Raw genomic sequence first — 27,873 nt, 5'->3', positions numbered from 1 at the left:
ATGGATAAATTTGCTAAATCTGTTCCAATTAATCTTTATGATAGGCTGGGAATGATTTATGTTGGAGCGAGAGCTGCTTTTGGAAGAATACGCTCGAAAACGGTGTCAAAATGATGGATATCCGTTACACCAAAACCACATGGGTTTAATGGCAACCCCCTATTTTGAAGTTTCGAGTGGTTTAAAGCAAACGCGGATGTCCTTTTTCATCCGTTGTCGCAGTTTGCTCGTGATGCCCAAGCCATCAATACCTTGATCATTAGTCCTAACAACTCATGATTTCATGGTGTTTTATAATTCTTGGATAATCTTTGAAAACTTTGAAAATATGCCATTCCAATGGAAATATTTTATATGTAAAACTTGCAATGCTTTCCATTTGGTGATGCAACATGATAGGGTTTATGTTCATACCATTTTGGTCCAACATGAAACTCATGTGGCCTGCGGCCCTGCACTAGCAACTTATAGCAGAAATCACCCTGGCAACATCCATTTTAGCAACGATCCAATTAATTAAAGTTAGGACATATTTAGGTATTTCTATAAATTTGACTAAAAATCCTAAATAAATCAAGTATGGCCCATTCAACATAAATGGATAGATTAAGTTTAATATTATAAAATATGAGGTCCGATCCAGTCTATATCAATTGAACCCCTTCCGGTGCTAAACTATCTAGAAAGATTTTCTTTCTCCTTATAAAATTCGGATCAACCCACCCTGAAAACTTCTCACCAAAACAAAATCCACTCTGAAAACTTTCTTTAAATATTATGAAATGGGCTTTGAGTGTTGTTATGAATCCGATAGACTTGCATAAAATTATCCCACATACTCTTATTGCTAAAAATAAACTACTCCCTCTGCAGTCTGCAGCCAAGACCATCCATTTGGTTCTCAGCCCTCATGTATGGGTCCGTTCCAAATCTTTCCACAAGTTCCTTCCTTCTTTTATTTATTTATTTATTTATTTATTTTTGATGCGTAAGTTCCCATCCGTTGAATGATAACTCCCACTTCGGCATCGAAGTGGGCCGTTCCCATTCAAACCCTGCTGCAGTTATTTAGTTCCTCCCCTTCTTTTCCTCTCACTACGCACTCCCCTATTGACCCCCTTCTCTCCGTCTTCCTCTAACCCCCCTCCGACTTCCTCTCGCATTCCACGAGAGCAAGGAGAGACCAAGCATGAGCCTCAGAGACCCCCAGGCCACCTTCTCCGACTCCGATCTCGCCTCCTCCCCCACCATCGAAGAAGAAGAAGAGGAGGTGCTGCTTCTCTCTTTTTTTCTCTTCCCTTACCTCAAAGGCATTAAATTTCCTCTTGATATCTTTCTTTTTTCTCTATTTTTGTGGTTATTTCTTTCGATCGCAATCCAGGACGGGCGACGGAGCAGGAACGGGAGCGAGACATCGTCGCTGGGGGTGGTGAGGGCGTCGGAGCCGTCGAGGCACTGGCGGGACGTGTTCTGGCTTTTAGTTTTCTTGGTCCACCTGGCCGCCCTCGGCTCGGTGCTCGCCATCCTCGGGATGAACCGGTTCAGGAAGGCGGACCGCCTCAATATAGATCGCTTCACCAACATCACCGGCATGGGAAATGCCAGCCATCCCCAGGCGCAGACGCGGGGTGAGCTGACGGAGACGTTCTGGCCTTTCTACGGGGTTGCGGGCGGGGTCGGGACCGTGCTGGCGTGGGCGTGGCTTTCGCTTCTGGGCTCCAAGGCAAGTCAGATGATGAAGGTTTCCATCCATAGCCTTACCACCTATCTGGCCGTGATCAGTGTGTTGTGCTTCTGGGGTCAGCACGTCTTCTGGGGGATTGCTTTCGCGGTCGGCGCCGCCCTGCAGTTCTTGTATGTGATGTCGGTGTTAGATAGGTATTGCTTCATTCATGCTCTTCGTTGCAATTTCTTCCCCTCTAATTCCCTCTTTAAAGGAATTGCTTTTGGTTTAAGCAAATAGCCCCCAAAATGGCATTTTCAAAGTGCTGTATATGAATTAGGAATAACCAAGGAACAGTCACGATTCAACAATTGGGCACTGACTTTGAACATCACTAGGGCTGTCTACATTTTTCTTTATGCTTGAAGGCGACTTATAAAAATAGATTCAGAAACGGTGATCCTGTAGTATATTTAGGGTCTAACGAAACAGTTCATGAAGTGATTGAAGGGGTTACCTTAAATTGGATTAGGATATGGATAGCACGACTCTTACCAAGTCTTTTTATTACAAAAGATAAGGAAAACAAAAATTGTTAACGTAAGGTGACCGAACATAGGCTCCTCAGTTGCTGTTCAAAATCTAATGGAAAGAACCTTGAGAAAAAAAAAGGAGGGAGGAGAGTCATGTATTGGGGGATGAGCAAACTTGACTAAGAATTAAGAAGCTTAGAGGCTGAATTGAGTCAAGGCCTAAGCAGTTTGACAGCAATGGAGCAATAGGATACAACCCTTTATTGTTGTTTGAAGATGTGCTCTAATTTCATAAGATGGCATGCATTTTGGAATTTGGACAATCGTTTTCTTTTGGGAAGAAGAAGAAACTAATTTGAGCCAACAGCTCAAAGCCCAGAGTACTTCATATCAATTAATTTGCTTGAAAGAAGAGATGTGTTAGTACAAGTGGAGCATATTAATGATATAGTAAAAGGTGCAAATAGTTTCTCTTTAGAATTTGTTGGGAGTGAATGAAGAAAGGACAAAAACCCTGATATTTTCATCACATGACAGCTTTGGTTTTTGAAAGATTATTGTATGATGGCATTTTCATGCAAAATAAATTGATAGTTGTGCCATGAAACTTGAAATGTTTAGGATTTTAAATAGATTTCAAATAAAAAAGAACACTTGCAGTTGTAGTCAAAAATCAGGCTTCACCCATGTGGCTAATTGAATGTAGATCTTGGAAAAGGTGGACATGGAGCATGATTGATGGATCAAGATGCAACAAGAATTATCTGTAGATATAACCAAAAGTAGGGTTATCTCCCTCTAGATTCTAGAACAGGTTTCCGATCATTAAAATGTATTAGACCAGGAAACATAGAAATGCTCCTGTGTTAATTAAATGGCATTTTTTGTTGTCTAGAGACATTATAACTCATTCATCTAAGCATCCACTTGTTGTGGTTCTATATTTCAGTTGACACTTTGAAAAAAAAAAAAAAGGATCATTTTGATTGTGGCAAGAATGGTTGTAAAATTGGGGTTGGTTTTTGAATTTCTTCTAGTCTATTTGAGTTAATTTTTATTCATTTCTTTTTTTCCATGATTTTCAAGAAGAGACTTGTAAGGTTCTAGAGGAAATTAGAGAAAAGTTGAATTTTGGTTATAGGTTTGGCTATCCTAGAACACAAATGTTTTAATATGCAAACTGTATTCTGTTATATTTTCATCAAAAAATTCACAAGACATCTTCACTCATTTTTTTGGTTTTAAAATTATATTTTTTTTTATAAGTGTAGTGCAAGGCACTAGAGTGATACATTCAAATGTCTAATAGTATGATACTTTCATAGTTAACTTATATATATATATATATATATATATATATATATATATATATATATATATATATATCTTTTCTTGCATCTCTGTACATTTTAGAGTCTTTATTATTTTGGTTAAATGCCAAAACTAGAGACAAATTCACCACAATAATTGCAGTAGAAGCTAATTTGACTCCGGAGCCAAGCTTTTTTTTGAATCTTACCAGTTATCATTTATCACATTTTGCTAATTCACACTTCACCTATTTTGTTATGCCAAACCGAGAGAGTGAACTCAATTGAGCGGAATTAATGGCAAGGTTAGTGGAGCCATTAGAAAATACAGAATAAATCCCTTATGCCTTATCCAAATTATAACTGTAAACATTTGAATGCAAAGTTGTCTTACAATTGTTAAATTCACTAAAACTTTCAGATTAAGAACATGTTAGGTGCAAACTAACTATTGAGTCCTTTAAATAGTCATGTGTGCTGGTTTGTATGAAATTTTATATAAGTAAAAATGTGGGAAGAATGAAGGTCATCACAATTAAAATTAATTTTGTTAACAATGATTGACGTTGAAAGTAGAATCAATGATGATGGAGCTGCCAATGTCAGAGAGGCCGTAATCAAATATTGGTAATTTGTGTTTGGTATCATGGTATTTCTACTTAATATACCATCTAGGCCGATGAGGCAGAGGTGTGAATTATGTCGGAAATGTTGTGGGCCTAGTAGAAGTGGTCTTATTACTTTTTGTTGACACAAAAATATATTTTGTATTTTTAACAGGTTTTTGGTGTCATGCTGAGATATATTATCATGTGTTTTGACTGGGAAGCCAAATGAAGGATGAGAGTGATATATGGGTTTAAATACAACAACAATTAGGTAATCACTGCCAAATGAAGGATAAGAGCTATGTATGGGTTTAAATCCAACAACAATTAGGTATTCACTGCCTTGTGGATAATTAATAGTACCTACTAAAATATCTTCTACCATAATTTAAATTTTGATAAATTTATTCTTATCATAATTGGTTGAGCTACCATAGAATGGAACTGATGACATTATACCAATTAAAATTGGTGGACGAGAGATACTAGGTGACCGGTTTATTATTTAGGAAATATTATACAGCATAACAGGAGATAGGTGAAGATACATGTAATAGAATGAGCTGTTGGATGAAGTCCAGAGGTGCATCTGGAATATTATGTGATAGGTGCATATCTTGGAGGCCTAAGTAAAAATTTTATAAAATAATAGTAAGGCCTGCAATGTTGTATGGTTCAAAGTGCTAGGCATTAAAAAAGTACATGAAAATAAAATAAGTGTGGCAGAAATTAGAATGTTAAGATGGATGTATGGTAAAATTAGGAAGCATAGGTTAAGGAATGAATATATTAGAGGAGCTATAGGAGTGGCACAAATTAAGGATAGAGTGATGAAAAATTGATTGGGATGGTATGGACATGTCCAATGAAGATCCGAGAAGGCTTCTATAAGGAAAGTTACTTTAGTTTGTGTTGAAGATTGTAAAAAGGGAAGATGAATACCTAAACTAACATGGATAGAAGTTGTGAGGAGGGATATGGAGATACTTGGGATAACTTCAAAGGTGGCCATACATAGGAATACTTGGCTAATGAGTATCCATAAACCAATCCCTAATAGTTGGGAAAGGCTAGATGATTGTGATTATGAGTATGACCATAATTAGATGAGCTATTTTGAAGTCATTATATTTGATATTGTCTTGTGATATAGGAAGATAAGATGCATGTTACATGAGGAGAGTTGAACCAAGAAAGTGTTAATAGAAGACTAATTGAGCTTGTTGTTCTTAATTTGAGTTTGCTTCTAGATATTGTACTATATCAGTGATTAGATTTTAGTTGTGCTAGGCAAGGAAATGGTCAAATTGTAGGCGGTTTGGTTTGTGGTGGTTAAGGAGGCTTGTGAAGAGGGGCTGGTTGTTGGGTGGGCTAAGATGTAGGCATACAGGAAGAGCCTTGTTAGGAACTTGGGATAGACTGACATGCTTTGCAGTGAACACAAAAGAAATATTCTGTTTTAACTAATTTTTGTTTTTTTGTCAATATAGCAGCCATATTATTTGTGCCATGTTGCTTCCATTCTTGAAAGTTTATGCAAAAAGAAACATAAAGCAAAAAGGCCTTTGCCTCTGACCCCAATTGGTATTTGAATTTGTTTCTTAAATTTGAAGTAACAACATTGTTTGCATCATTATTTACAGCATCATATGAACATTGGTTAACTTGATTGGATAGCTTCATTTGAAATAGATGAGTCTCCTAAATGGAGTAACCTCTGATTGTGCTATTCATGGGAAACAACCTGCCAAAATGCATCATGTGCTATGTACATGTGGATCTTCATTTTTTGATGCTGGCTTTGCTATCACTTTTGAAGTAGTGTACCATTGATGACACTGCAAGCAGCTGTTGGTTGATCTTGGTCGCCCAATTATTTAGAAATATTTTGGCTGGTTTGCACATATGTAACTGATGGTGTTTCTAAAAGTTAATTTAGTGCCACTATATTAAAATGCAGATCAGGGAGATTTTTTTCGTACTAGCTGATTACAACATTGGCACTTGGCTGTGTAATCCAGACCTTCATAAAACACAACGGTGGTCATGCATCAGTGGAATATAACTTTTTTAATATTTTGACATAACAAATGGCTTGTTAAACCCATTGGAAGTTGTTTGCAGCTCATTTTTTGCTTTCTTATCTTGCACTTTTTATAATAAAAGCTTGTTTGAAGAAGTGTTTATTTTGATGATGGAACAAAATAGGTTTGAAGGATCTTGATGCAACTTCTAGAATCATCAAATGAAAATCCTGTTTCAATGAATTGACCTAACAAATATGCTGGACATTCTTCTGCAGGTTTCCTTTCACAATGCTAGTGTTGCAGAAAGCTGTGAAGATGGTATGGGACGTCCCTGAAGTGATGGGAGTGGCCTATGCTTTTATGTTAATCATGCTTTGCTGGATGATTTTGTGGTCATTTGGAGTGTCTGGTGTGGTTGCTTTAAGCTTAGATGATGGTGGACGCTGGTGGCTTCTTGTGGTGAGCTGGCAAGTTTTTACTCTTCAGTCCACCAATGTTCATATGATGTTATTCTTAACTGCATTCACAAATCATGCTGCTTCTGATGTGCATATATTCTTTCTCTAATTTCAGGTTTTCTCAGTGAGTTTATTTTGGACTGGTGCTGTGCTTTGTAATACAGTTCATGTTATAGTGTCTGGTATGGTATTCCTTGTTCTCATTCATGGTGGTCGGAGAGCGGCATCAATGCCTTCAAAGCCAATTTTGAAGTCACTACGGTATGCTATGACAACTTCTTTTGGTAGCATTTGCTATGGTTCACTTTTTACAGCTGCCATCCGGACACTACGGTGGGAGGTATATACTTGACTGTAAAAAGAACTTCGTTGTGTTTAGTTTTTAGGTCCTGTTAGGTTTTATATTATTTGTAAAATGTTTCATTTTGTCACAGATCATGAATTTACTGGTTTTTTCTTTATCTACTAGGTCTCCTAATACATTTATTTTCATGCTAATGCTTCAGATCAGGGGAGTTCGTTCAAAAATTGGCAACAATGAGTGTTTGCTTTGCTGTGTTGATTTTTTGTTTCATCTTGTGGAGACACTTGTTCGTTTCTTCAATAAGTATGCATATGTCCAGGTTAGTTTCTTTTAGCATCTTTCTTTCTAGGTTACTTTTTCTACAATATCAAAAGGAATGCTAGTATTATTCGACTTAAGTAGTCCTGTAAATGCATGTATTCATTTATTTAGCTATAGTTATTAGTATACATATCTTTGTTTTGCAGTGCTTGTTGCTGATTATTTGTTTTTCTGTTAATTTTTTTTCTATAATGTGTTAGTAGTAAATATGTATTAGTAATAACTGGTGCCTTGAATAGGTTAGAAGGTATTTCACGGTAAACAAAGATTATACCTGAAAATCTTTGTTTAAGAATCCTTTATTTTATGTGTTGCACCCAACTTGTATAACAAGCAAGCTCACTTTTGTCTGCTTATTGTTCCTTTTTCCACTTGTATTGCAGCCTTGGGTCTTCATGACTCTGTATTAGTCATTTTTGTTGCAATAATGTTTTTAAATCATCATGTTGCGCTTTTATGTTGATGTTCAAAATCTTGTTTGCTACAACAAGAAATGTGGTAGTACCTTATTTGAGGATTGTCACTTCCACTTCAAAGTTGATGGTTAGAGCATACTATCTGTCATCACAAGGTATGTATCATTGATAATACCTATCTAAAAAAGCAGATGGTGTTTGTACTTTTTAGCCAAGTACATTGGCAATTTAACTGGCCTAATGTGATGTGAAGTTGGGTTATCTTGATAGTGGGTGTCCAAAAACCTTGCATTGCAACCTCTATGTTGCGTTTAAGAAATACTAGAATTATTGTGCAACTAAAACCAAGCAAACACCTTAAGTAAAATGGAAAATGTAATAAAAGAAAGGAGCTTAATCTATTCTATTCTACATGTTGGGATAGTTGGCAAGCCAAAAATTATAGGCAAATTTAGGGATTTGTGTGTTGCTAACAGGACCTTGTCTATCTTAAAGCAATGACAATGGTATTGCTTGAGAGACTGAATTTGAGAAGCATTATTGACAGTGATAAGCATGTCATCAACACATAGAGAATAAAAAGTAGTTTGGTTCTTGAAAGAAGTGTGAACAAATATGTCTTGCTTGCACTAGTTGTGGATGAACAAATGAAACTGGTGGATGGAACTGCCTGACTAAAATTTTCGAACCTAGATTCAGGAGCTCATAAATTTGATTGAGAATAGCATAGTGGATAGAGATGACATGCATGCTGAGGATAACAAAGACCTAAAAATGTGCATGTAATCAATTCATGTGAAGATTGCTGTAGAATAAATGCTTATGACGTTTAATTGAAAAACTAAAACCTTTTATATAGTTCTATTTGTTAAGTGGCTATTTAGAAAAAAATATGATCACAGCTATGAGGGTTGAAAATTGGGTCATATTGACAATGTGAGTACATGTTCTCATGCAGCCAATACCAAACTTCTTAAGCAAAGTCTGGAGACACGAGACATCTTATTATATCCAAATATTAGATGTCAGAGCTCTAGTCATAGAAAGTATAAGATTTTATAGGTTGAGGAGGCATTAATTAATAGAAGAGAAGAGTGTAAAATCAAAACTAATACAAAACTAGTGAGAACCTAATCTCAAGCATCATTGGGTTCCTTGAAGATTGCTGTTCATGATATGACTTTATGCTTCAACCAAGGTTCGAAAACTTGGTTTTGGTTTTGATTTTGGCTGGAACACCCATTTTGGTTTTCAGTATTTTTAGTTGTTGTGCTTTTGATTTCAGTTTTGGTAGTTTTAACTGAAAAATGATAAACAAATCTAAAATTCAGAAGGACATTTGCGAGAAAACCTAGAGAAAAAATCATGCCAAAAAAATAAACTATTCATCATTTTACTAGTATTATCTGCAATTTTTTGTTGGGCAATTTCACTATTTTCATGATAGCAATTGAAAGATTATTTTTAGTTTAAAAATTAAATAAGATAAAATTTATGTTTTACATCATTTTAGTGTGTAATATGCCATATACTGTTTGATAATGATATGATCAACTTTGAGATTTAAGCTCTAGTATAGCCAATCAATGAAAACTTTATTTATTTATTTATTTACTTCTTTTAACCCAAATAAATATAATTACAAAGAAAAATGAAAAAGTCTAAGTTGATTTTGACTTATTTCTTCTGAAATTCAAAAAGAAAATGAGGGAATAGAAAAAGAGCTACATAAATTGCCATATGAAGAAGCAATCAGGTTTATAAGTTAGTTTTGTTTGAAACTCTAAAATTGACTCTGATTTCAGATTGACTCTGATGAGAACCAAAAACATTTTTTGCGGTTTCAAAGTTTTGATGAGTCATGGTTAGAACCTTACATATGCTGGTGAAAGGGTTGATGTAATTAACGCCTACACAGTGTATAGGAGGTAGGCTAGTCAAATTGAAAAATTAGTTACCTAAACCATATTGAAAGTGCGTAGGAAGCATTTGTATGAAATAGCATTAGATACTGTGTTATAGTAAAGTTTTATTGGTTTGCTTGTTGTATTTAAAAAGATTTAAGATATAAACGCTAAAAACATGCCGAAGCAGCTAATGATACAATTTTATTGAATTAAGATGTAGTTTGCTGAAAATGTGAGAGGAAAAATATTTATTTCAAGATAGGTTAGAAGTAGGGGAGATGGCATGCTTTGGTGTGATGGTGAGGTTGCTCCATTGGGAGATGAGGGTCATGGGTTTGAAACATGGAACCAGCCTAGCTGCATGTGGGAGTAATGTTGTGTGCATGTGACCCTCCCTAGACCTGTACTAGTGGGAGCCTTCTACTAGGATTCCCCTTTTTTTATAGAATTAGGAGCAACAATGATGGGGAGGGGGGTCCGGTGACGTCAAGCTATATCCATACCTAAACTTGAATTATATATGCTAAAGCCTAGAACCAAACTTGTGAACTCAGTTAACACTGCAAGCGTACTTGGTAGTGGACCCAAAATAACTGAGTGTAAGTTTGGTTTTTTAGTTGTTATGCATTATTTGTTAGGCTATTTGGCCCTATCTTTCCTTTGAGATAAGGTAGAGGGGCATTGGTGAGAGGGTGAGGAGTGTTTTTGAGGGGCCAAGGGCAAATTATGAGGGGAAATGAGGGGTTTTGGACTCATAGACTATTGTGGCTGCCTCCACTATAAGTGGAAGGGAAGTGCTGTAAGGCAATGTGGAAAGGGAAAGGGAGTTGGATGCTATTTCTTAGTTTATATATATATACATTACATATATACATCATACATATGTGTATTAGGTGGAAAGAATTAACTTTTTTCATATATACGTATATATTAGGAGGAAAGAAATAACTTTTTTTTTTAATTAAAATTTACAAATAGCCAAGAAGAACCAATAAAATAACAAAACAAAAATATTGGGTGTTCTTCTCACATAGTAATATATCATTAATATTAGATGATATTAAATAAATTTAGATAACTCATGAGTCTGATGAGGCCCCTTCTCATTCTTTCCATAAAAGATAGGAGGTAAAGAAGCCTTGACCTCACCTTTTTTATTTGCTAAAATTTAGGAGATGTGGAAAGGTTGAGCCCCTCTCATCTAATCTATACAACTATATTAAAAGGGAATTTAGCTTCCCCCAGTGTGTGCCATATGTTGGTCAACACCCGTTGGTGAGGAATGCGTGCTAGACCCGCTCTCCATCTTAAGAAAAGCTTGGGGTGGGGGGGATCAATACCTCCACCATGGCTTGTACACCCTCCACTCACCCCATTGTGTATCTCCCCCCTCTTGAGGTCGATTATCTGGCATGGTTGCAGTCATTTTGGCACGGTGAGGGATTGGGAAGGTGTGCTTGAATGGTTGCCTCTCTAGTCTCTCCCCTATTTCTCCCCTTCCTCCAGACACAAATCCCACCTCTTCAATCTCCCGTTTTCTCTTTTCCTCTCTCTCCTCACTTTCTCTCTCTCACTTTTTCCCTTATGTCAGTTGTCGGTGGCCTTGTTGGGCCCCAGCTCAACATTGCTTTCCTCCTGCTCGAATGGTGAGCTGCCAAAGGTCTTCCTTAACTCTTTCTCGCCATTGTCCTCTTGTACGATAGAGATCACCGCTACCTTCCACTGTGTAGCTGGAAAGCCTTAGCCCCCTTCCTATCTCTTCCTATCCCCTTCTCTCTCTTGCTCAGTCATGTGATGGATGGCACAAGACCGTTCCCTATTCATTGCCACCAACCTCTTCCCTATCCTTTTGCCACATCACCAATAAGCCTTAATAGGGATGGCAACAGGTTGGGTGTAGGTTGGATCGGCTAATATTTATATTTGCCTTACAATTAAAAACCTCATACCCATAGCCGCCTTGTACCCACCTCGGGTTGGGTTGGGCGGGTCGGGTCAAGTAAAGGTGCAGGTTAGTTTGGGTCGGATTAGGTAAGAACCTCATCATATAAATAATATAAAAATTAGATTAAGATTATATCAGGTCAGATTCAGGACGGAGCATACTATTATCCATACTTAACCTGAATCCACTTTGGGTATTTTTCTAGAACCTATACCTGCCTTGGGTTCTAATTGGGTTGGGGAAAATGTGCCCCATTTGTGTTGGTCGGGTAGGATACCTGGTGGATCGGTTAAAATTGCCATCCCTAAGCCCCAACCCCCTTCCTCTTTCTTCTTTTCCCCTTCTTCCTCTTGCTCGGTTGCATGGTGGATGACACAGGATCATCCCCTATTTCGCTGCTGCCTACTGACCTCCTTTCCCTCCATTGCATCACCGGTAAGCCCCATACCCCTTCCTTTCTCTTCCTCTCTACTCTCGTGCTCATGAGTAAGCCACAACCTACCTTGCCTTTATCGAAGCTTGCCCAGAGACCTTGGCTTTCTCTTTCTCCTTTGGCCAATGGTCCTATTTGACCTAGATCTTGGCCATTTGTCCATGAACTCCTATACTTCTCATATCGAGTTATTGAAGGTGGAAGGGACATGTGTCTCTACTCATCATGTTCAACAATCATTGCCCTTTTTGTAGGGGCACTAGAATTGTAGGAACTAATGAATAATTTATTTTTTCTAATTTGTCTTCTCATTAGTGAAGTGACAAAACAACAGACATCTGTTGTTTCTCTTTTATAACAATCAAATAAAGCCTTTTATTTGCAAAAAAAATGTATTAATTATACTTCTATTTTTGCAAGAAAAGTAGTTTCTATGTCTAGATACCATCTACATTTAGATATAATAGCAGCTTTTCATAGAATGATCATCCTAAACAAACTTATCAATATTTTGTATATTGTCTAATGTTCAATACAACTATAAGTTTTGCTTATCTCTACCTCCCTGCTATTTCTTTTCCTGTTATTCAATTTTATCCTGCTACATAGTGCGGGTTATTTTCTAGTATCCTAGAAAGGAGTGGCCATTTGGTCTTCTCACTCTCCTATTTACTGTCAATAATTAATATGTGTCATCGTGTAGTTATCCTTATGATGGTGTTAAGCATGTATATCCATTTTATTTATTTTTATAAAATTATTACTAAATATTTTTATAAAATTATTACTAAATATTTATAATATTCAGTTTCTTTATATCTCTAATAGTATTGTCTTTTTTATATCAATGTTTCCATTTATGTTTATTACTTTTTTAGTTAACAGGTCTTAAATTATGAGCAATTTAAATAATAAATAGATACTTGCAAGGTTTTAAATTCTGTGGGATGGGGCTGTCCCGGTTTTTTCATGGAACGGGACACACCATCGTCCCGCCCCATCCCGATACTTGGGACAGAGGATGTCCTAAAGCATCCCAATTGGGACGTTGGGATGCTAGCGGGACGTCTTGTCCCGACACATGGGATGGTACCCCTTCTCGGTGTCCGTGGGATGTCATGTTGGAACTTGAATCTTTGGTCATACTTGTTTATTCAAATTTCATTTGATACTTATTTAGTACTTTTGAACCATATTTTTCTTATAATTCTTATGAACATTTAGGTCACAATTGCTTTATAATTGAGGAATATCAAGTTTTTGTCTGCTTAGAAATAACTTCCATCTCCGTTTCCCTTTTAAGTACTCTAGAGTTCTTCCCTTTTGCTCACAATGTTGGCTGCAATGGCTGAGTAGTCCAAACCACTGTTGTCCACTTGCTAGGCTGCCAGTAGGCCCTAACCAACATCTCTCCCTCCCACTTCACTGCTAAAATAGGGCCCTTTATAGTGCAACAAATACCCAATAGTAACTTTGATACCAAAACTTCAAATCCACTTTCTTAAACCCATCTCGTTGGACACATCCAACCTATTTCACCTGTCATTGTTGCCCTATGTGGTTCGATTGCTTGAATTAAACCATGTTGATTCATGTAAAGGACCTCTGTTCTCTCTTTTCCCACTTCTTAGTCTCCTTTAATCCCGTGGATGCCCATGTAGAGAGGGATAAAGTAATTTGGGGAGGGTTTAGAGTGTCACCAGTCCTTTGGGAGAAAAATCGGGAAACAAAAAGGGAAGTTGTGGATAAGGCTGATCACATGGAACGTGAGTCTTTTGCTAAGACTTAAGGGTATTGTTGAGGAAGGCTTGATGAACAAGGTACTCTGGCCCTAGCTATGAGGATCTAGGCCCCTAGTCATCCAAGTTGTTGGACTAGGGCATTTGCACCATGCATCTATTCAATAGGTGCATGGTGCATGGGTCCTAGAAAGGAAAGGTTCTAGCCCCCAAGCAAGCCCTTGGAAGTAGAGAATAGAAAAGAGGCAAGCTATTTCATCAACAAGGAGTAGAACTTTTCAGTCATATGAGAACTAAATGAAATTGTTAGAATTGTGGAGATTCAAGTAAAGCAAAAGAGAAAGGGGGAAGAGTTCTTCTTCGGTGGTGTCTCGACGCACGACACACTATCCTCCTTGAAGGATACTCCAAAGGGATCTCCCTAAGCTTGAGCTCCTTTGAGTGATAGGCCTCCTTGGGTCAGAAGCAGAGATGCTCATTGGCTTAAGTGGATCTATTTGATATTAGTACACTCTTTCTATTTTTTGAGGATTTTTGGTGATTTTTGTGGTGGTGTTGATTGAGGGGGGGAGGGGGTAAAGATCTCCAAATTTTTATGAAAGTAAATCTTGACCCAGGCTGTGAAGGGCGGCCATGGTTCAGATTTGAGCCCATTCTAAGCTCATTTGATATGAAATAACCAAAATTAGTCTCAATTAATCTAGGTTAGCTCTATTTGACTTGCACGTGTGGGAGCCTGATCAAATTAAGCATGACTAAGTCTAGTTGTCCCCATAGGACAAAAATTGGGGTAGAGGGGAAGTGGAAATGAGGCTAGTTATAGGAGAATTGGTAAATTAGGCCGATCTGAGTGAATCAAGTTAGCTTGTTTGAGGAAAAATAGTGAACTTGATAGAAATTTTGCTTGATTGAGCTTAAAATCGATTAACTGGTGGTTGAATTTAGGTTGGAACATGGGTGAATTGAAATTTGAATTAAGCGGGTTCGGGTGAATAGGATTGGGGGGGGAGGCGGAAATTCTGGGTAGAAATTGGAGGAAGTCTATTAGTTGCTAAAATTAGACTTAGTTGGATGCAATTAAATATGTAATCTATCAATTGAATGTGGGATAAAGTTTCTTGACATATTTGAAGTAGAATTGAAGGAGGGTAGGTTAGATGGAGATCCGATCAGTATATGGAGTAAGGTTTGCTGAGTAGGTATCAGGTCTCGAATTGTTCAGCGACTAGTCTAGTACAATATTAGTACATACTATATGGGTTGAGGTGTATTGGAGATGAAAGATCGGGACAAGCGGAGGGGAGAGGGAGCGCGGAAGGAGAAGAGGGAGGAAAATTGGGGGGGGGGGAGGTGCACCAAGGGAGAGGCACCAATATTGATGTCGATCGAGGGCGAAGGTGTTGGTGTCCTTCACGGGCCTGAGAATTGTGTCGGATAGAGGGAGAGAACGTAGGCGTTGATTAAGAGAGAGATCTTTTGAATTGTTGATCGAGGGAGATGACATCGGCATCATCATTGATTGACATAGATCATCTGAGACTACAACCATAAGATGTCCATTTCTTTAACCTCTTCTACCTTCCTCCCTATGTGGGAGTGTTGTCCAATGCCTTAGCCTCTCTTAGATTGGTTCTGGTGAGGGATGGTTGGAGGGAAGATAATGATTTGTGGGTATGGTGAGAGTGTGCTGAATATGAGAGGAAGACTTGGAAAGATGAGGATTAAGTTGGCTGTGGTTAATACATGGTTGAATTTGGGTGGCTAGGTCAGTGGTTCGCTAGTTCTAAAAATTGTTATGGGTTGCTACTCAAGTTCAAATTTTGGTTTAGATTTGCCACATGAAATTTAGGCTTGAGTAAGGATGCAGCTAGATTTGAACACAAACCCGACTTTTAGCCACTCGTAATACTAATAGAATGAATGTAAAGAAAGCTAATAAAAAATATGTACAAAATATACATCAATGATTGTATAAAAATAATTATATATCTTATTTATGCAACTCTTTCACTATGGTAATGTAGGAAAGATGTTTGTGGATTGTTCATATGACAAGGAGAGGGAGAGATCGAACCCTCTCTATCCTCCTTTCTAGGATATAGAAGAGAGAGGGGCTGCCACCTCCCTCTCATCTTGGAAGAGATAAGAGAATGATGTCTAACCTGTCCCCATTTTTTGCAATCTTTTAGTGGAATAAAGAAATGGGGTGCTGGTCCTTTCTCATTTATACATAATTTTGATATAGAATACGCAAATGAGGTTCCATAAAGCCTGACCCCAAATAGTTGAAAACAAGGCTGGATGATTGTGATTATGATAGAAGATGCAAATGGGTGATGAGCGGGAATGTTTAGGTAGAGTCCTTATGTTATCACAAGGGCCATGAGTAGCCAGCTTTGATCATGTTAAGGGATTGAGAAGACTTGTGAGAGAAGGGGAAGAGAGAGGGATTCATTGCCCATGCTATATTGGTGAGTTAAGCGGTTTTCATAGATTTAGCTAAATAAAAGAGCTAGAAGGATCTATCAGTGGAAAGTTCATTTCTTCTTATGTGTGCACATGCACACGTGCATAAATAGTTTGTGTTTTTGCATATGTGTATCTATGCATGCATCTGTTTTAGGTAGTTCTAGAAATTGAACCAAGCCAACTACAGTTTGGGTTCTGGGATAGAGCTTGGACCTCCAGTTTAATATCTCTTTTGGACAGCCCTTAGCTTGGCCTGATCGTAAAGCTGGAGCCCAAAGTTGGAGTATTTTTATGTAGTATATTTATATTAATAATATACAAAGATTATGTGTATTATTTGTTTTTGATGGATGGTCAGACCCCATATACTAAAGAAAAAGGTTAATCAGAGCCTTACTCCCTATCTCTTCAAACAATTTCTTTTCCTCCTCTCTTTTCCAATTTTCTCACCTCCACTACCCCTTCATTAATTGATGGCCCTGCTCTCCTTTTGCTAGTCTATTGTGGCTCTAGCATCCTCAGTCCACCCTTCCAAGGCTCGCTTTTCTCCCTCAATAGTGCATTTAACTATTGAGTAACCCTAGCTTATTCGGGCACATTTGGGCCTTTAGGTTGAGCTCTGTTTAGACTCGGCACTTAGGGATTTTTTTTTTTTTGTTTTTTTTTAGGGTTTAGGCCTAGATTAAAGCTTGAAAAATTTCTTCAATTTGGGCTAGGGCAAGAGGTGTCCTAACCCATTTATTGCCCTAGTTTTAGGCTTAAGTACTGAATCCAAACCTGAACTATAGTTTATGGTGTTTTTTTTTCAAGCCCAACCCCAAAATTTTGGATCAAAATCAGCCTGTTTTTGTGGATTATCAACACCCTTTCCCAAATCTAGCATCTAGAAGCGACTAAGGTAACAGGAGCTAGAATTTGGAGCTGATGTAATATATAAAGTTCTCAAAGACAGTTGAAATATTACATTTAACTGGGATGATGACATGCAAAGATATGCAAATAAGCAAAGAAAATAATGAAATTCAAGTACAGTTTGCCTATTGAACATCTGCACAAGTCTTAGCTAGAGTGCAATCTGAATGTGCTCCAGGTCCTAAATTTTTTCCTGAATGCGGTAAGTTTTCTATGAAAGATGTTCATGTTGTTGGCTTTGGGCTATACTTGATGAGGGTTTGGTGCATGGACGAGTACAAAGTGGGGTGATTAAGTCTTTCAATCATATGGTATTATAAACTTAATTGTGATTTTTTTTTTTTTTTTGTGGAGTTTCTTCCATGCTCTCAACAAAAGCCATGGGCTATATGAGGGCTTTGATGCTTTTGGAACTTCAGAAACATGTGGGATTCTGTAAAGAATGTTTCATAAGGCAAATAACTGAATTTGCTCATGAATACAATGAGTGTGCTCATCTTTTGGTGAGAGTACTGCACATGAAATGACAAGCACAATGTTAGGGCTATATATAAAATTACAATCTAGTGAAATGATTTTATTGGAATTAGATGTGTCTTGTTTTAGTCTAGTGAGGGAACAATGAGGACCTAAAATTACATGGATGAAATGAATTGGTTTTTGGATCTAATAAATTGGTTAACTTGTTTCCAATGAAGGGTCAAATTTAATTGGTTATATATTTTTCCACTTAAAAATATACTTGTATTTTTTCATACCTATGTGTATGGAGAGGGATTTGTATGTGTATGGATGTTTAAGTGTCAACGTATGTATGTGTGTGTGTGTGCGTGTATAAAGTTTCAAGCGAGAAGATTGGACTTTCTAGTTTTTCCTGGATGCCTTACCAACTAGGTCTGGCAAATGAGCAAGCTATTCATGTCACCCCGTAGACCCACCACTTAGGCTGGCACGTGACATGGCTGCATATTCCACTGGGCATAACCAACGAAACATGTTGGGCTTGCTGGAAAAAAATAATATTCGCGATACAATTTAACATTCCAGAATAAGACCATTTAAACTCCAATACTGCTAACTAACCCAACAGTTCAAGTATAGCTTTATTTGCTCATCCAATGGTAGCAGAAGACTTTTATTCATCTTCTATCCTTCACTAGTGGACCAACTTAACCAAATCCTATGCATCCTGCGCTCTATAAAGATGGTTAAGAAAATAACATGAGCGAACCAGCTCAATAAGAAATCCACTATGCAAGTACACTAATAAATAATGCAATGATATGCATAAAATATTTAATTAGCTATTGAAATTATCAAGCATACTGTCATGACGTATATATCATGAAATGAGCAATAATCAAAATATGGATGTCATTTGATAAACCAAAAATGCATCAAAATATGCTAACAATAGTAATTATCTTAGTTGTATTTTTAGTTGTCTTTTCATCACTTTTTGGTATTGGACTAGCCACACCATTCTCCTACTTGTGACCGGTGAATCATACCACATTCTTGTCCACCGCTGGTTATTTACATACTACGTTCCTGCCTATAGTGGACTATTCACACACCACATTCTTCCCCATGGCTGGCTATCCACAATCAATGTGGCTAGTCCAATACTCATTTTTAATTAATCTATCCCATGCTAGGTTTTAATCCATTTAATCAATTATTGCCATCAAAATATGACCACATCATAATGCGTGCAACTCAAAAATAATTTTGCCTCCTAAATATGCAATTAAAATAATCAATGCACATTATATATAGTAACAACAGGCGTACATGTCAGGGTCTTCTACCTAATCTGAGCACCAAGCTAATGATGCCTACAAATCCAATTGAACACTTATCAATTTCAATTCATTTTTTTATATCAATAACTATTATAATAAACATCTCTAATTGACTCTAAGATCCCCATGTTTTCCCTTAATCTTTACTAAATTTAATTCATCCAAATCAATTAAGGGGGTGTTTGGTTGGAGGGAGTGGGGCTTTGGAATTGGAATGGATCACTTCCATTCCAACTGTTTGGTTGGGAGGAGTCCCATTCCGATTCCGATTTCAGGATGAAATGGGAATGGCCCAATCTACATAGAACTCAATCCCCACTTTCCTCTATGGATTCAAATTTTCATTTCGATTCTGATTTCGATTTCGATTCTGATCACGAATCAAGCGCTTTGGGGGATTTGGCCATTCTAATTCTGATTCCAAGCCATTCCGATTCCTATTCCGATTTCGATTTCGATCACGAACCAAGCACCCCCTAAATAAGGGATTAGAACCTTTACCATAGTTTGAGTGGTTGAGTGCAAAGCCCTCACTACGTTGTTTCCTGCTTAGATGCTAGCACTCCAACAAAAATCACAACACTAGATTAGGGAGGAAAATAAAGCATCAGGGAGGGATTTGGGATGAGGTTCGCTAGGTGACTATGCCTAGCTTCTAAATCTAGTCAAATCTAAGCTGAGATCAACTAGATCAATGGCAAAGGGCTAATCTATGGGTAGCCTCAATATCTTAGTCACTAATAGCTCTATCATGTTGACTACATCATGTGGATAAGGAGATCGAACAGCGGGGATTGAGACTATATGGATCTAAGGGTGATGATGAAAGTGGGTAAGGGAAACCAAGAGAACGGGTGGCCGAGACTCCTTTTCTCAGACCTATGGTGATGCCATTGGGTAGGCAAAAGCCCACTGTTGGCCTATAGCTCTCTCCCCCTGTGTGTGTGTGTGTCTCTCTCTCTCTCTCTCTCGAAGTCACTAATGGCGACGAAAATTGCGATGGTCGGTCAGATCAAGTGGCCCAAGGAGAAGAAATATAGACACAGGGGTCAGAGGAGTTGTGTAATGACCATAGATAGAACTCAGCTACAACCTGTTGTGGAGGCTTCTCGGGTTGCCCGTTTGGGGAATGACCAAAATGGCATGGCACCTACGGCAGAGGGGTGAATACTTGAGGTTTGAGGGCTCGAATATTTGCTAATAGGGGTTGCCTTGTTTCAAGATCTAGCTGGCTGGGAGTTCAGCCTTGGGAGTGAACGTTAGTGGTGGTGGCAGCCTCAGGAGTTGACTGCCATCAAGGTAGCATCTATCAAGGAGTCGGTGAACTAGATACCTCACAACAAGAAAAGAAATGGATAGAGTTTCTTGGCCAAGGAATTGGACAACTTGATGGCTTTTTGTTGATCTCTAGTTTCTGGCGAAGAACAAAGATGCCGAAGATGATCAGAGGCTGAGGAGGCTTAGAAGAGGTGGCATCTTTTGGGATGGTGGCGGCAAGGATTTAGAAGGAAAATGGAAAGAAAAGGCGTGAGGCCATGGATCAGGGAGGGGAGAAAAATGAAGCGCAATGGCATGATTGCAATCTCCTCGCACTTGCCTTCCTGAATTGCAAGAGGAAGATTTGCTCACTAGCAGAGGTGGGCAACAGAGAAGGAAGATGAGGGGGTTTTTGGCGGATTTGTGTGGTGGTGTTTCTTGCTCTTAGCCATGATATCAGGTTTTGAAAATTGACTTGGTCAACTCGCACCAAGTTGAGCCGAGTCAAACATTGAGAGATCGGCCAAGTCAAGACTGGTTGTTACAGTTTGTGAGCTTGCTTAAGTTTGGTTCACTTGGTTAAGAAGCAAGCCAAGCTAGACCTATGCTTAGCTTGTTTGAGCTTGGCTTGAATTAGCTCAAAATACTTTATTATAAAATTTAAATTTATTATATATTCTTATCTATATAAATAGATATTTTTAATTATTTATTTTAAGTTAATTTAGATGATGCAATGTAGAATGTGTTTGGACTATAAAATTAAAATATAATCACTAATATTACTCTAAATTATATAAAGGGAAGTGCCAGATAATCTTAAACTTTTAATGGGTCTCTTAAACAAGTTGTTCTTGAACTGCTCAAGCTGGGCTCATTTACAACCTTACCTACAACTCAGGTTTGTTTTGTTATTTTTTGTTATAACTAAAAAATCTAAAATTATATGAATAATATAAAAATGTATTTCTACTTACAAAACAGCAGACAGTATGTGCTGAATTGTGCGAAAATGTTTGAAATATTGGAGCAGTAATGATAGGAGAGATGTGAAGGATGGGGGCAATTGCTTATGTTAGAGGTGCGAAACCAACAAATAAAGCAAGACATGGTCACTTTCACCCAAAACATAAAAACAAAACAAACATGGTCTCTTTGACTTACTGGAAGTAATCATATGTGCATGCCTGCATGAGTATGTCTTATGTACCATCATGCAAGTTGATGAATGATATAATAAATCTGATGCTATCATATCATTATTGCAATGTACATATTCATACAAATATATATATATGCTTATCTTATGTTACATTATTTCCTGAGCTTGATTCCTGTTTGTCCATGGATGTGGTATGATCACAATGTATTGGATTACATAATGATTATGTGATTTTCTTGTTCAGATTGCAGTTAATGGAAAGGGCTTCAATCGTTCAGCAAGGGATGCTTGGGAGTTATTCCAGTCCACTGGGATTGAAGCACTTGTTGCCTATGATTGTTCAGGTGCAGTTCTTCTGATGGGCATTATTTTAGGTGGGCTTATTACTGGAACATGTACAGGAATTTGGACATGGTTTAAAAAGAGAGATGAAGTGCTTATGGTTGGATCCACTGCTGCATTGATGGGAATGATCTTGGTGAGTTGTGTTAGCATCCTTGTTTTCTTTAGATATGCAGCCACAAAACTCAAGAAAACCTAAATTTATAGATATGCAGCCACAAAACTCAAGAAAACCTAAAATTTAAATTATCTGTCCAACTTCAGATGATTATTGCCAACCATCAGCTGGTTTCTAGTAACCAATAGCTTAAACAATTTCCCAAAAGTTGGTAGGAATTTGATAGCATGCTTAAGCTGAAAAGATACAGCATAGAAATTTATCTGAAAAGTGAAGTATATTAGGAGACTGTGACAAGAAAATTTATGACTTATAATGATTAAATCAATGAGGTAGGGAGCATGACTATTGGATTCCTGTTATACTTCCCATAGCGGTTTGTAAGTGGCAGCCTTTTTACTAATTTACATGATATGTGCATAAGACAAGACATTTCCATCAACATTTTAAACCCATTCAACATTCTTGTTCTTGGCACCAGTGCAGCTCTACTAGTTCTGTCTCCAGTTGCTCCAGGACATCTACATTTTTAGAATAGGTTCAAACGAATCTTATATAATTTGATTCATATGGTACGATCTCATTGTTTCAGAAACCTTTGGTCTTTCTCTTTGGCAATTCCATTAAATCATCACCTCTAATTTCTTCAGCAGCAGTCCTTGTTAAACGTATCCATGGATGTAATTGCAAATTTGTTTCATTATTGGCATGATGGTCTTTGTAAACCTATCAAAGATTTCTTTCACAAGTTATGCTATCAAAATCTTAAGATTTTAACCATTAATGGATTGGAGGAAGTTGCTATTCGGAAGCTACATCTTTTGCTTGAAGAAACCAGTAAAGATAACCATTTTTCCTTACCTGTTAAATTAGTTTGTGTTTTATATTATAATTTGTAATATTGTCATTTTCTTTCTTTATTTTACATTGTATGTTTTCATTACCATCAAAGAGAGGAACTTCTAAAAAATTCTGTTTCAGCAATAGCTTCAGACGGTCCAATCCATCCACTCCATTGTCTATATCTATAATACATGAACAACTACATATGTGAACACATGCATGATGGTATGTCCATGGATTCTTGTTTGATTCTTTGGCTTATTATTTGGGCATCAAAGTTGAAAGCAGTTCGACGCTTGTGATTTCTATGTCCGGACTAGTTCAAAGTCCAAGAGAATCCAAAGGTTTGCTCTTTAGTTGCAGGAGCTAACTATGGCTAATATGGTTGGTCTCCCTGTATTCATGGGCCGTTCTTGGTTTAATACGTATTGTGGTTCATCGAAATTGAGGAAAATCATAGATCAAAATTTTGTTGTTTTCTGATAGCTCAAATCATGAACCAATGGTTGCGGCCTTGGTACTGGAGATTGTGCCGGCCTGGGTCCGTACCGGACCGGCGTGAACCGACAGGCCAGAGAAGGGAGAAGGAGAAGAAAGAGAGGAAGAGAGGGGGGAAGAAGAGGAAGAGAGGGAGAGCAAGAGAGGTGGGAGAGGGAGGAAGAGATGTCACTAGAGAGCTCTCCGACGGTTGGCGAGGCAGTGCGGAGGGAGGGAGGGTGGCCGAGGGCTGCGGAGGATGGTTGATTCAAAAAGGGGTTCGTCCCTGTTTCGGTTTTTATTTTTGATTTGTAACATGTGAAGTCGGCAACAGTGTTTCGATTTCATCATTTTTTAAAAAAAAAATATGGATGAAATTGGCAAATGGTTTGCCAATTTCAAATAAAATTTAAAAAAAATAAAAATTTGCGAAGTCGGCACTTGGATTGCCGACTTCATGTGTTAAAATCAAGAGAAAAAAAATTTGAAACAGGGGAGAACCCCTGTTTCGAAAACGAAGGGGGCGGAGCCACAGAGGCCTTCCTCCGGCTCGGTCGCCCTCATGCCTGTCGGCGTGGGCTCGCTGGCCATCGGAGATCTCACGGCAGAGGCGCCATCCATTCAGATAGAGGCCTTGGCGGCCTTTGAAGGCCCGATAAGGATCTCCCACTCTCTCTCCTTCCCTCCCTCCGCGCATACTAATCTTGGCAAGACGTCAGACAATCGGAGGCCCTTTCTTCCTCTCCCTTTCCCTCTCTCTCTCCTTCTCTCCCCTCTCTCTCTCCTCTCTTTCTTCTCCATCCCTCCGAGAATCGACTTAAATGCGGGAACCATCCCAATTTTTTGCCGGTCCGGGTCGGTATGGGATGTACCAGATGGTTCGGCACAGTTTTGAAAACCCTATCATGAACTATGTCACCATTTTGTACCAACCCCCCTCTCCCATGCACTAGGAAGAGAGAGAGAGAGAGAGAGAGAGAGAGAGAGATTATCATGCTTCCCATCATTAAAAAAGTCCAATTATCACCCGAAAATGAATGGGTCAAATGCTTCCAAGAGATTTATTCTTTTCTGCTAGGCGTTGATAATTATTAGTAGGGTGAGTTGTTGCTTTGTTGATCTGCTTTGTATTTGAAAACCATAAATACATCACTTAGGAAGAGAAGTCATCTCTATTTGTGACTCCATTTGTGTCAACCTGTGGGAGTGCATATGTTTTGGGGCATTTGTTCATGTAAATATCACACGTCCATCCATCCTTTATGCATTCATGCATGCCTGCATGCATGGCTACTGACATTTGAAACCTGATCATAATCTAGTTGTGGAAGTTTGTCTGTGTGCTCCTGTCACTCGGCCTTTAATTTTGTTCTGATGCTCCAAGCCCTGCCTTCACACTTTCTTCTCCAGGCTGTACATGCAAGAATGCATCAGCCTCATTCTATGTAAACACCTAAACTAAAAACTGGAAGCAGAGAGTTGTTCTTGCACAATTTTTTCAGACTTCAGTCTACAAGGGCTATCAGTATTCCAGAATTGATGTATATGATTCTAAAAAGAGAGGTGTTAGCTTTTTAACATCTTATCAGACCTGCATATTGTCTAGTTGGTTCCTTTTCCTTGAGATGGTTCCAACATTAGTGCATAAAATCATCAAATGATATGGTGGAATTTTTTGTTTGTCATCCTCAGCCAATGCTTATTGTTTCTTTATCCATGCTTAAATTCTTGTTGTAGCTTCAGCTTTGTTTCATCTGTTAACCATCTATTCCTTACAAGTAGCACTCTTGTGATATCATATATTTTATTGTTTTGAAAATTGTGATATCATATATGTTAATGATAATGCTGTTGAAGATTCTTGTACAGTTTCTAGGAGTGAGTTCCTTATTCCAGAATTCTATGGGATTGCTGGTTGGTTTTGTAACTTTGATGGTTGCATTCGCAGCGAACCCTTTCTACTTTTTGTTGTTGTTCTCTTCTTTTGAAAGTAAAAAGACAAGAAAACCAAAAATTCTAAAAAACTTATGAACAGCAACCAAAAGAAAAGGATGTGACCAAACATATTGTCAACCGTTCTGTTATTGCTGAATTTTCTTTTCTGGTTTTTGAAAACTGAATTTGATAGAGAACATTATCAAACAGGCCATTGTTGTCTGACCTTTTCCCTTGTATTGCAGAACATTGTAATTTATCTTATTTATACTTGTACTCATCAAAATTTTCTGTGAAAATATATGATGCTCATGTTTTCCCCGCTTACAAGCTCTAGAGCTCACAGAAACTTCATCAACTCATAAAAGGTTGATCCCAGGACAAGATTTGAAGTTGTAGCCATAAAGTTGAAGTTAAACCCATTGTTTAACCAGTCTTGGTAGAGGTGAGGCTGACCTTTTAAGTATGATTTGAAGCTCATCGGTGAGGTTGATGTGGAGTACAAGGTTCATAGGAGTTACACATCGTATATTTTTATAGTACACCTTGTATGGGAGGTGTATACTTTAGGCATTTATCTCTTGACAGCCAGACAGAGGTAATGCAGCCATAAGATAAGTTTGCATGTGATTTAATATGGAATCATTTTCAACCCAGGATATGATAATGTTACTGTATACTAGCCATTAGGTTTATGCACCTTCAGTGAACGGAGTGGTTGATGCTGACAAAATTTCAGTTAGATTCAGAGATCCATAGCCCTTGCCTTTATTATACTTTCAGTATTTTTTGTTGGCATTTCTATATTCCTAATATGGAGATATGCCTCAGCTCATTGAAAGTCTAAATCCCTTGCATCTTTGCTTTTTAAAAGCACTATGTATGCTACAGTGTCGCATTGCTGAGCCCACTGATGTGGGAAATATTCCTTGAAACGATGGCAACTATATAGGACACAGTGACGGCTGCTTCATTTCCCCATCACATCTGCTTTGTTAGCCATCATGCTGTCATTTGCAATGGTACAATCAACTTAATCCATGATTTTAGTTCTAAGCAAGCAGAGTCCTTGCAATTTATGGATACTGTTTCTTAGCTTCAGAGCAAAGTAGTAAGTCGGGTGATGCGCTGCAAGCTATAATCACCTTGAGTGAAGGGGTGCTAAATTCTTAATTTCTTCTCCAAATCTAATCATTTCCACTCCTTTCACTTTTGGCTTTTTTCTTTTCTTTCTTTGTTCTTTTATTATGAAACGATTCACTTTTGCCAGTTTCTTGTGTACCTGTCCAAACTTGAGGCTCTCCATGAGGAATAAACAAAGTATAGTGGGTCACATTGGTAGCCATTTATTAAGAGGGAGATGAGTTTTCAAATCCATAGCAATCTACTTAAGATGTTGTTTTGTTATTTCATTGGGAAAAATGGTGGTTTTCCATACTGTAGATGTTGTGGGAAAAACAAAATAAGTCTGTTTAAATAGAATTTAAGCACATTCAGGTTTATGTGCTAGACCTCTGTTCTATGTTAAAGGAAAATATCTAACAGGTTTTTGCTTTTCAGGTGGGGCTAGCAGTGGTAGTCGTTGAAAGTGCAGTCACATCAATATACATATGTTATGCAGAAGATCCCTCACTAATTCAAAGATGGGATGCCGAATTCTTCCACCAAATGGCAGAAGCACTGCACCAGCGGCTACAGTATCGAAGTGCCCGAGCCAGAGAAGTCATGAACAGCAGGCTTGATCATTTGCCAGATACACCACCTCTATGAACAAAAATGTTGGATCTAAACAGACGTTCTCATTCTTATTCATTTATATGAAGAACTTATTTTTGTCCATAAGAGAGCTAGCAATTGAGGTCTTAAAATTAGTGGTATTTAGATGCCCACTGGTTCATGGTGTTGATTGTTCATCCAGTTAGCTCTCATGGGTTTTAGCTCGATGGTGACTGTTCTGGTTCATCAATCAATGGGGCAGTTGCTAAACTACGGCGTCCACCACTGTCAACAAACTTTGCACACCATCTCCCTTCAGTGCTGCTACAATTCTTTGGTGGTAAGTTTATAGGTACTTCCACTGGATTTCCGGTTGTCACTTTTCTTCCATAACTGAGATGCCCATGCTGCTGACAAATGATTAAGAACTAATTATGAATCTCCATGTGATAAAAATATTTAGCTACAGGTAAATGAAAAATATATAAATCAATAATTGATACCAGAGTTGTAAATCTAAGCTCCTGTTATTTATCTTGATCTGCTAATTAGTCCACTCAAGAAAGCAAACATGCAATAGAGTCAGATGCATACAGATCCAGTTTCTCGCATCCATTCTCTATTGCATTTGGCAAAGAAAAACAATTCTGATCCTAGAAGTAAATGCTTGAAATCAACTTTTTTGTTGCAAGATAAAATCTGAAGTACTGACAATTTTTTGCCTTGCATGGTTCAAGGAAATCAAAAAAAAAAAAAAAAAAGGAAAAAAATAAGAAAAAGAAAAAAAGAAGAAACGCTTGTACAATTTAGTCTATATCAAATTAACATCATGATAACCTGTACCATCATCAATGTGTCTGGTCCATTTTTTATTGAATTATAATTTTATGGTGGGTTTGGAAATTATAATGGAGAAGCAAGAATACTAGTGCCATCAAAAATAGGACTGTTTGCGTCACTTTTAGTTCTACGAAGGATACTAAAGTTAGTCCATAAGGGGTCTGTGACAAGAATCATACGAGAATTATAGCAGCATGATGGTTAGGAGAAAGATTTTCAATTATCATCCAAGTGTCTAAAAGTGCCTGGATATTGAAACTTCTTGCTAGAAATCATCAATAATGTGTCAAATATGTTGGCATATGCTCTAGGCCGTGAGGAATCATAGGAATC

General features: G+C 37.8%; 1 protein-coding gene across 1 annotated transcript; it reads left to right on the top strand.

Annotated features, from left to right (window-relative positions):
* The first annotated feature begins 1,021 nt into the window (after positions 1-1,021).
* Positions 1,022-26,852, top strand: LOC105035057 (uncharacterized). Its single transcript, XM_010910451.4, has 7 exons — positions 1,022-1,270; positions 1,382-1,878; positions 6,417-6,600; positions 6,715-6,939; positions 7,106-7,222; positions 21,514-21,747; positions 26,545-26,852. Exons 1-7 carry the CDS (start codon positions 1,190-1,192, stop codon positions 26,752-26,754), a joined length of 1,548 nt encoding a protein of 515 aa, XP_010908753.1. The 5' UTR covers positions 1,022-1,189; the 3' UTR covers positions 26,755-26,852.
* Positions 26,853-27,873: the final 1,021 nt, after the last annotated feature.

This window comes from Elaeis guineensis, chromosome 3 (genome assembly GCF_000442705.2).
Source record: "Elaeis guineensis isolate ETL-2024a chromosome 3, EG11, whole genome shotgun sequence".
Lineage (NCBI taxonomy): Eukaryota > Viridiplantae > Streptophyta > Magnoliopsida > Arecales > Arecaceae > Elaeis > Elaeis guineensis.
The sequence above is the reverse complement of the archived record's forward strand: the minus strand, read 5'-3'. Positions and strand labels throughout refer to the sequence as shown.

Excerpts from the sequence above, each read along its gene's own strand:
- LOC105035057 (XM_010910451.4), top strand. The coding sequence starts at position 1,190 with ATGAGCCTCAGAGACCCCCAGGCCACCTTCTCCGACTCCGATCTCGCC. Across the intron at positions 7,223-21,513 it reads ATAAGTATGCATATGTCCAG|ATTGCAGTTAATGGAAAGGG; the intron begins GTTAGTTTCTTT and ends TTTCTTGTTCAG. Across the intron at positions 21,748-26,544 it reads CATTGATGGGAATGATCTTG|GTGGGGCTAGCAGTGGTAGT; the intron begins GTGAGTTGTGTT and ends TTTGCTTTTCAG.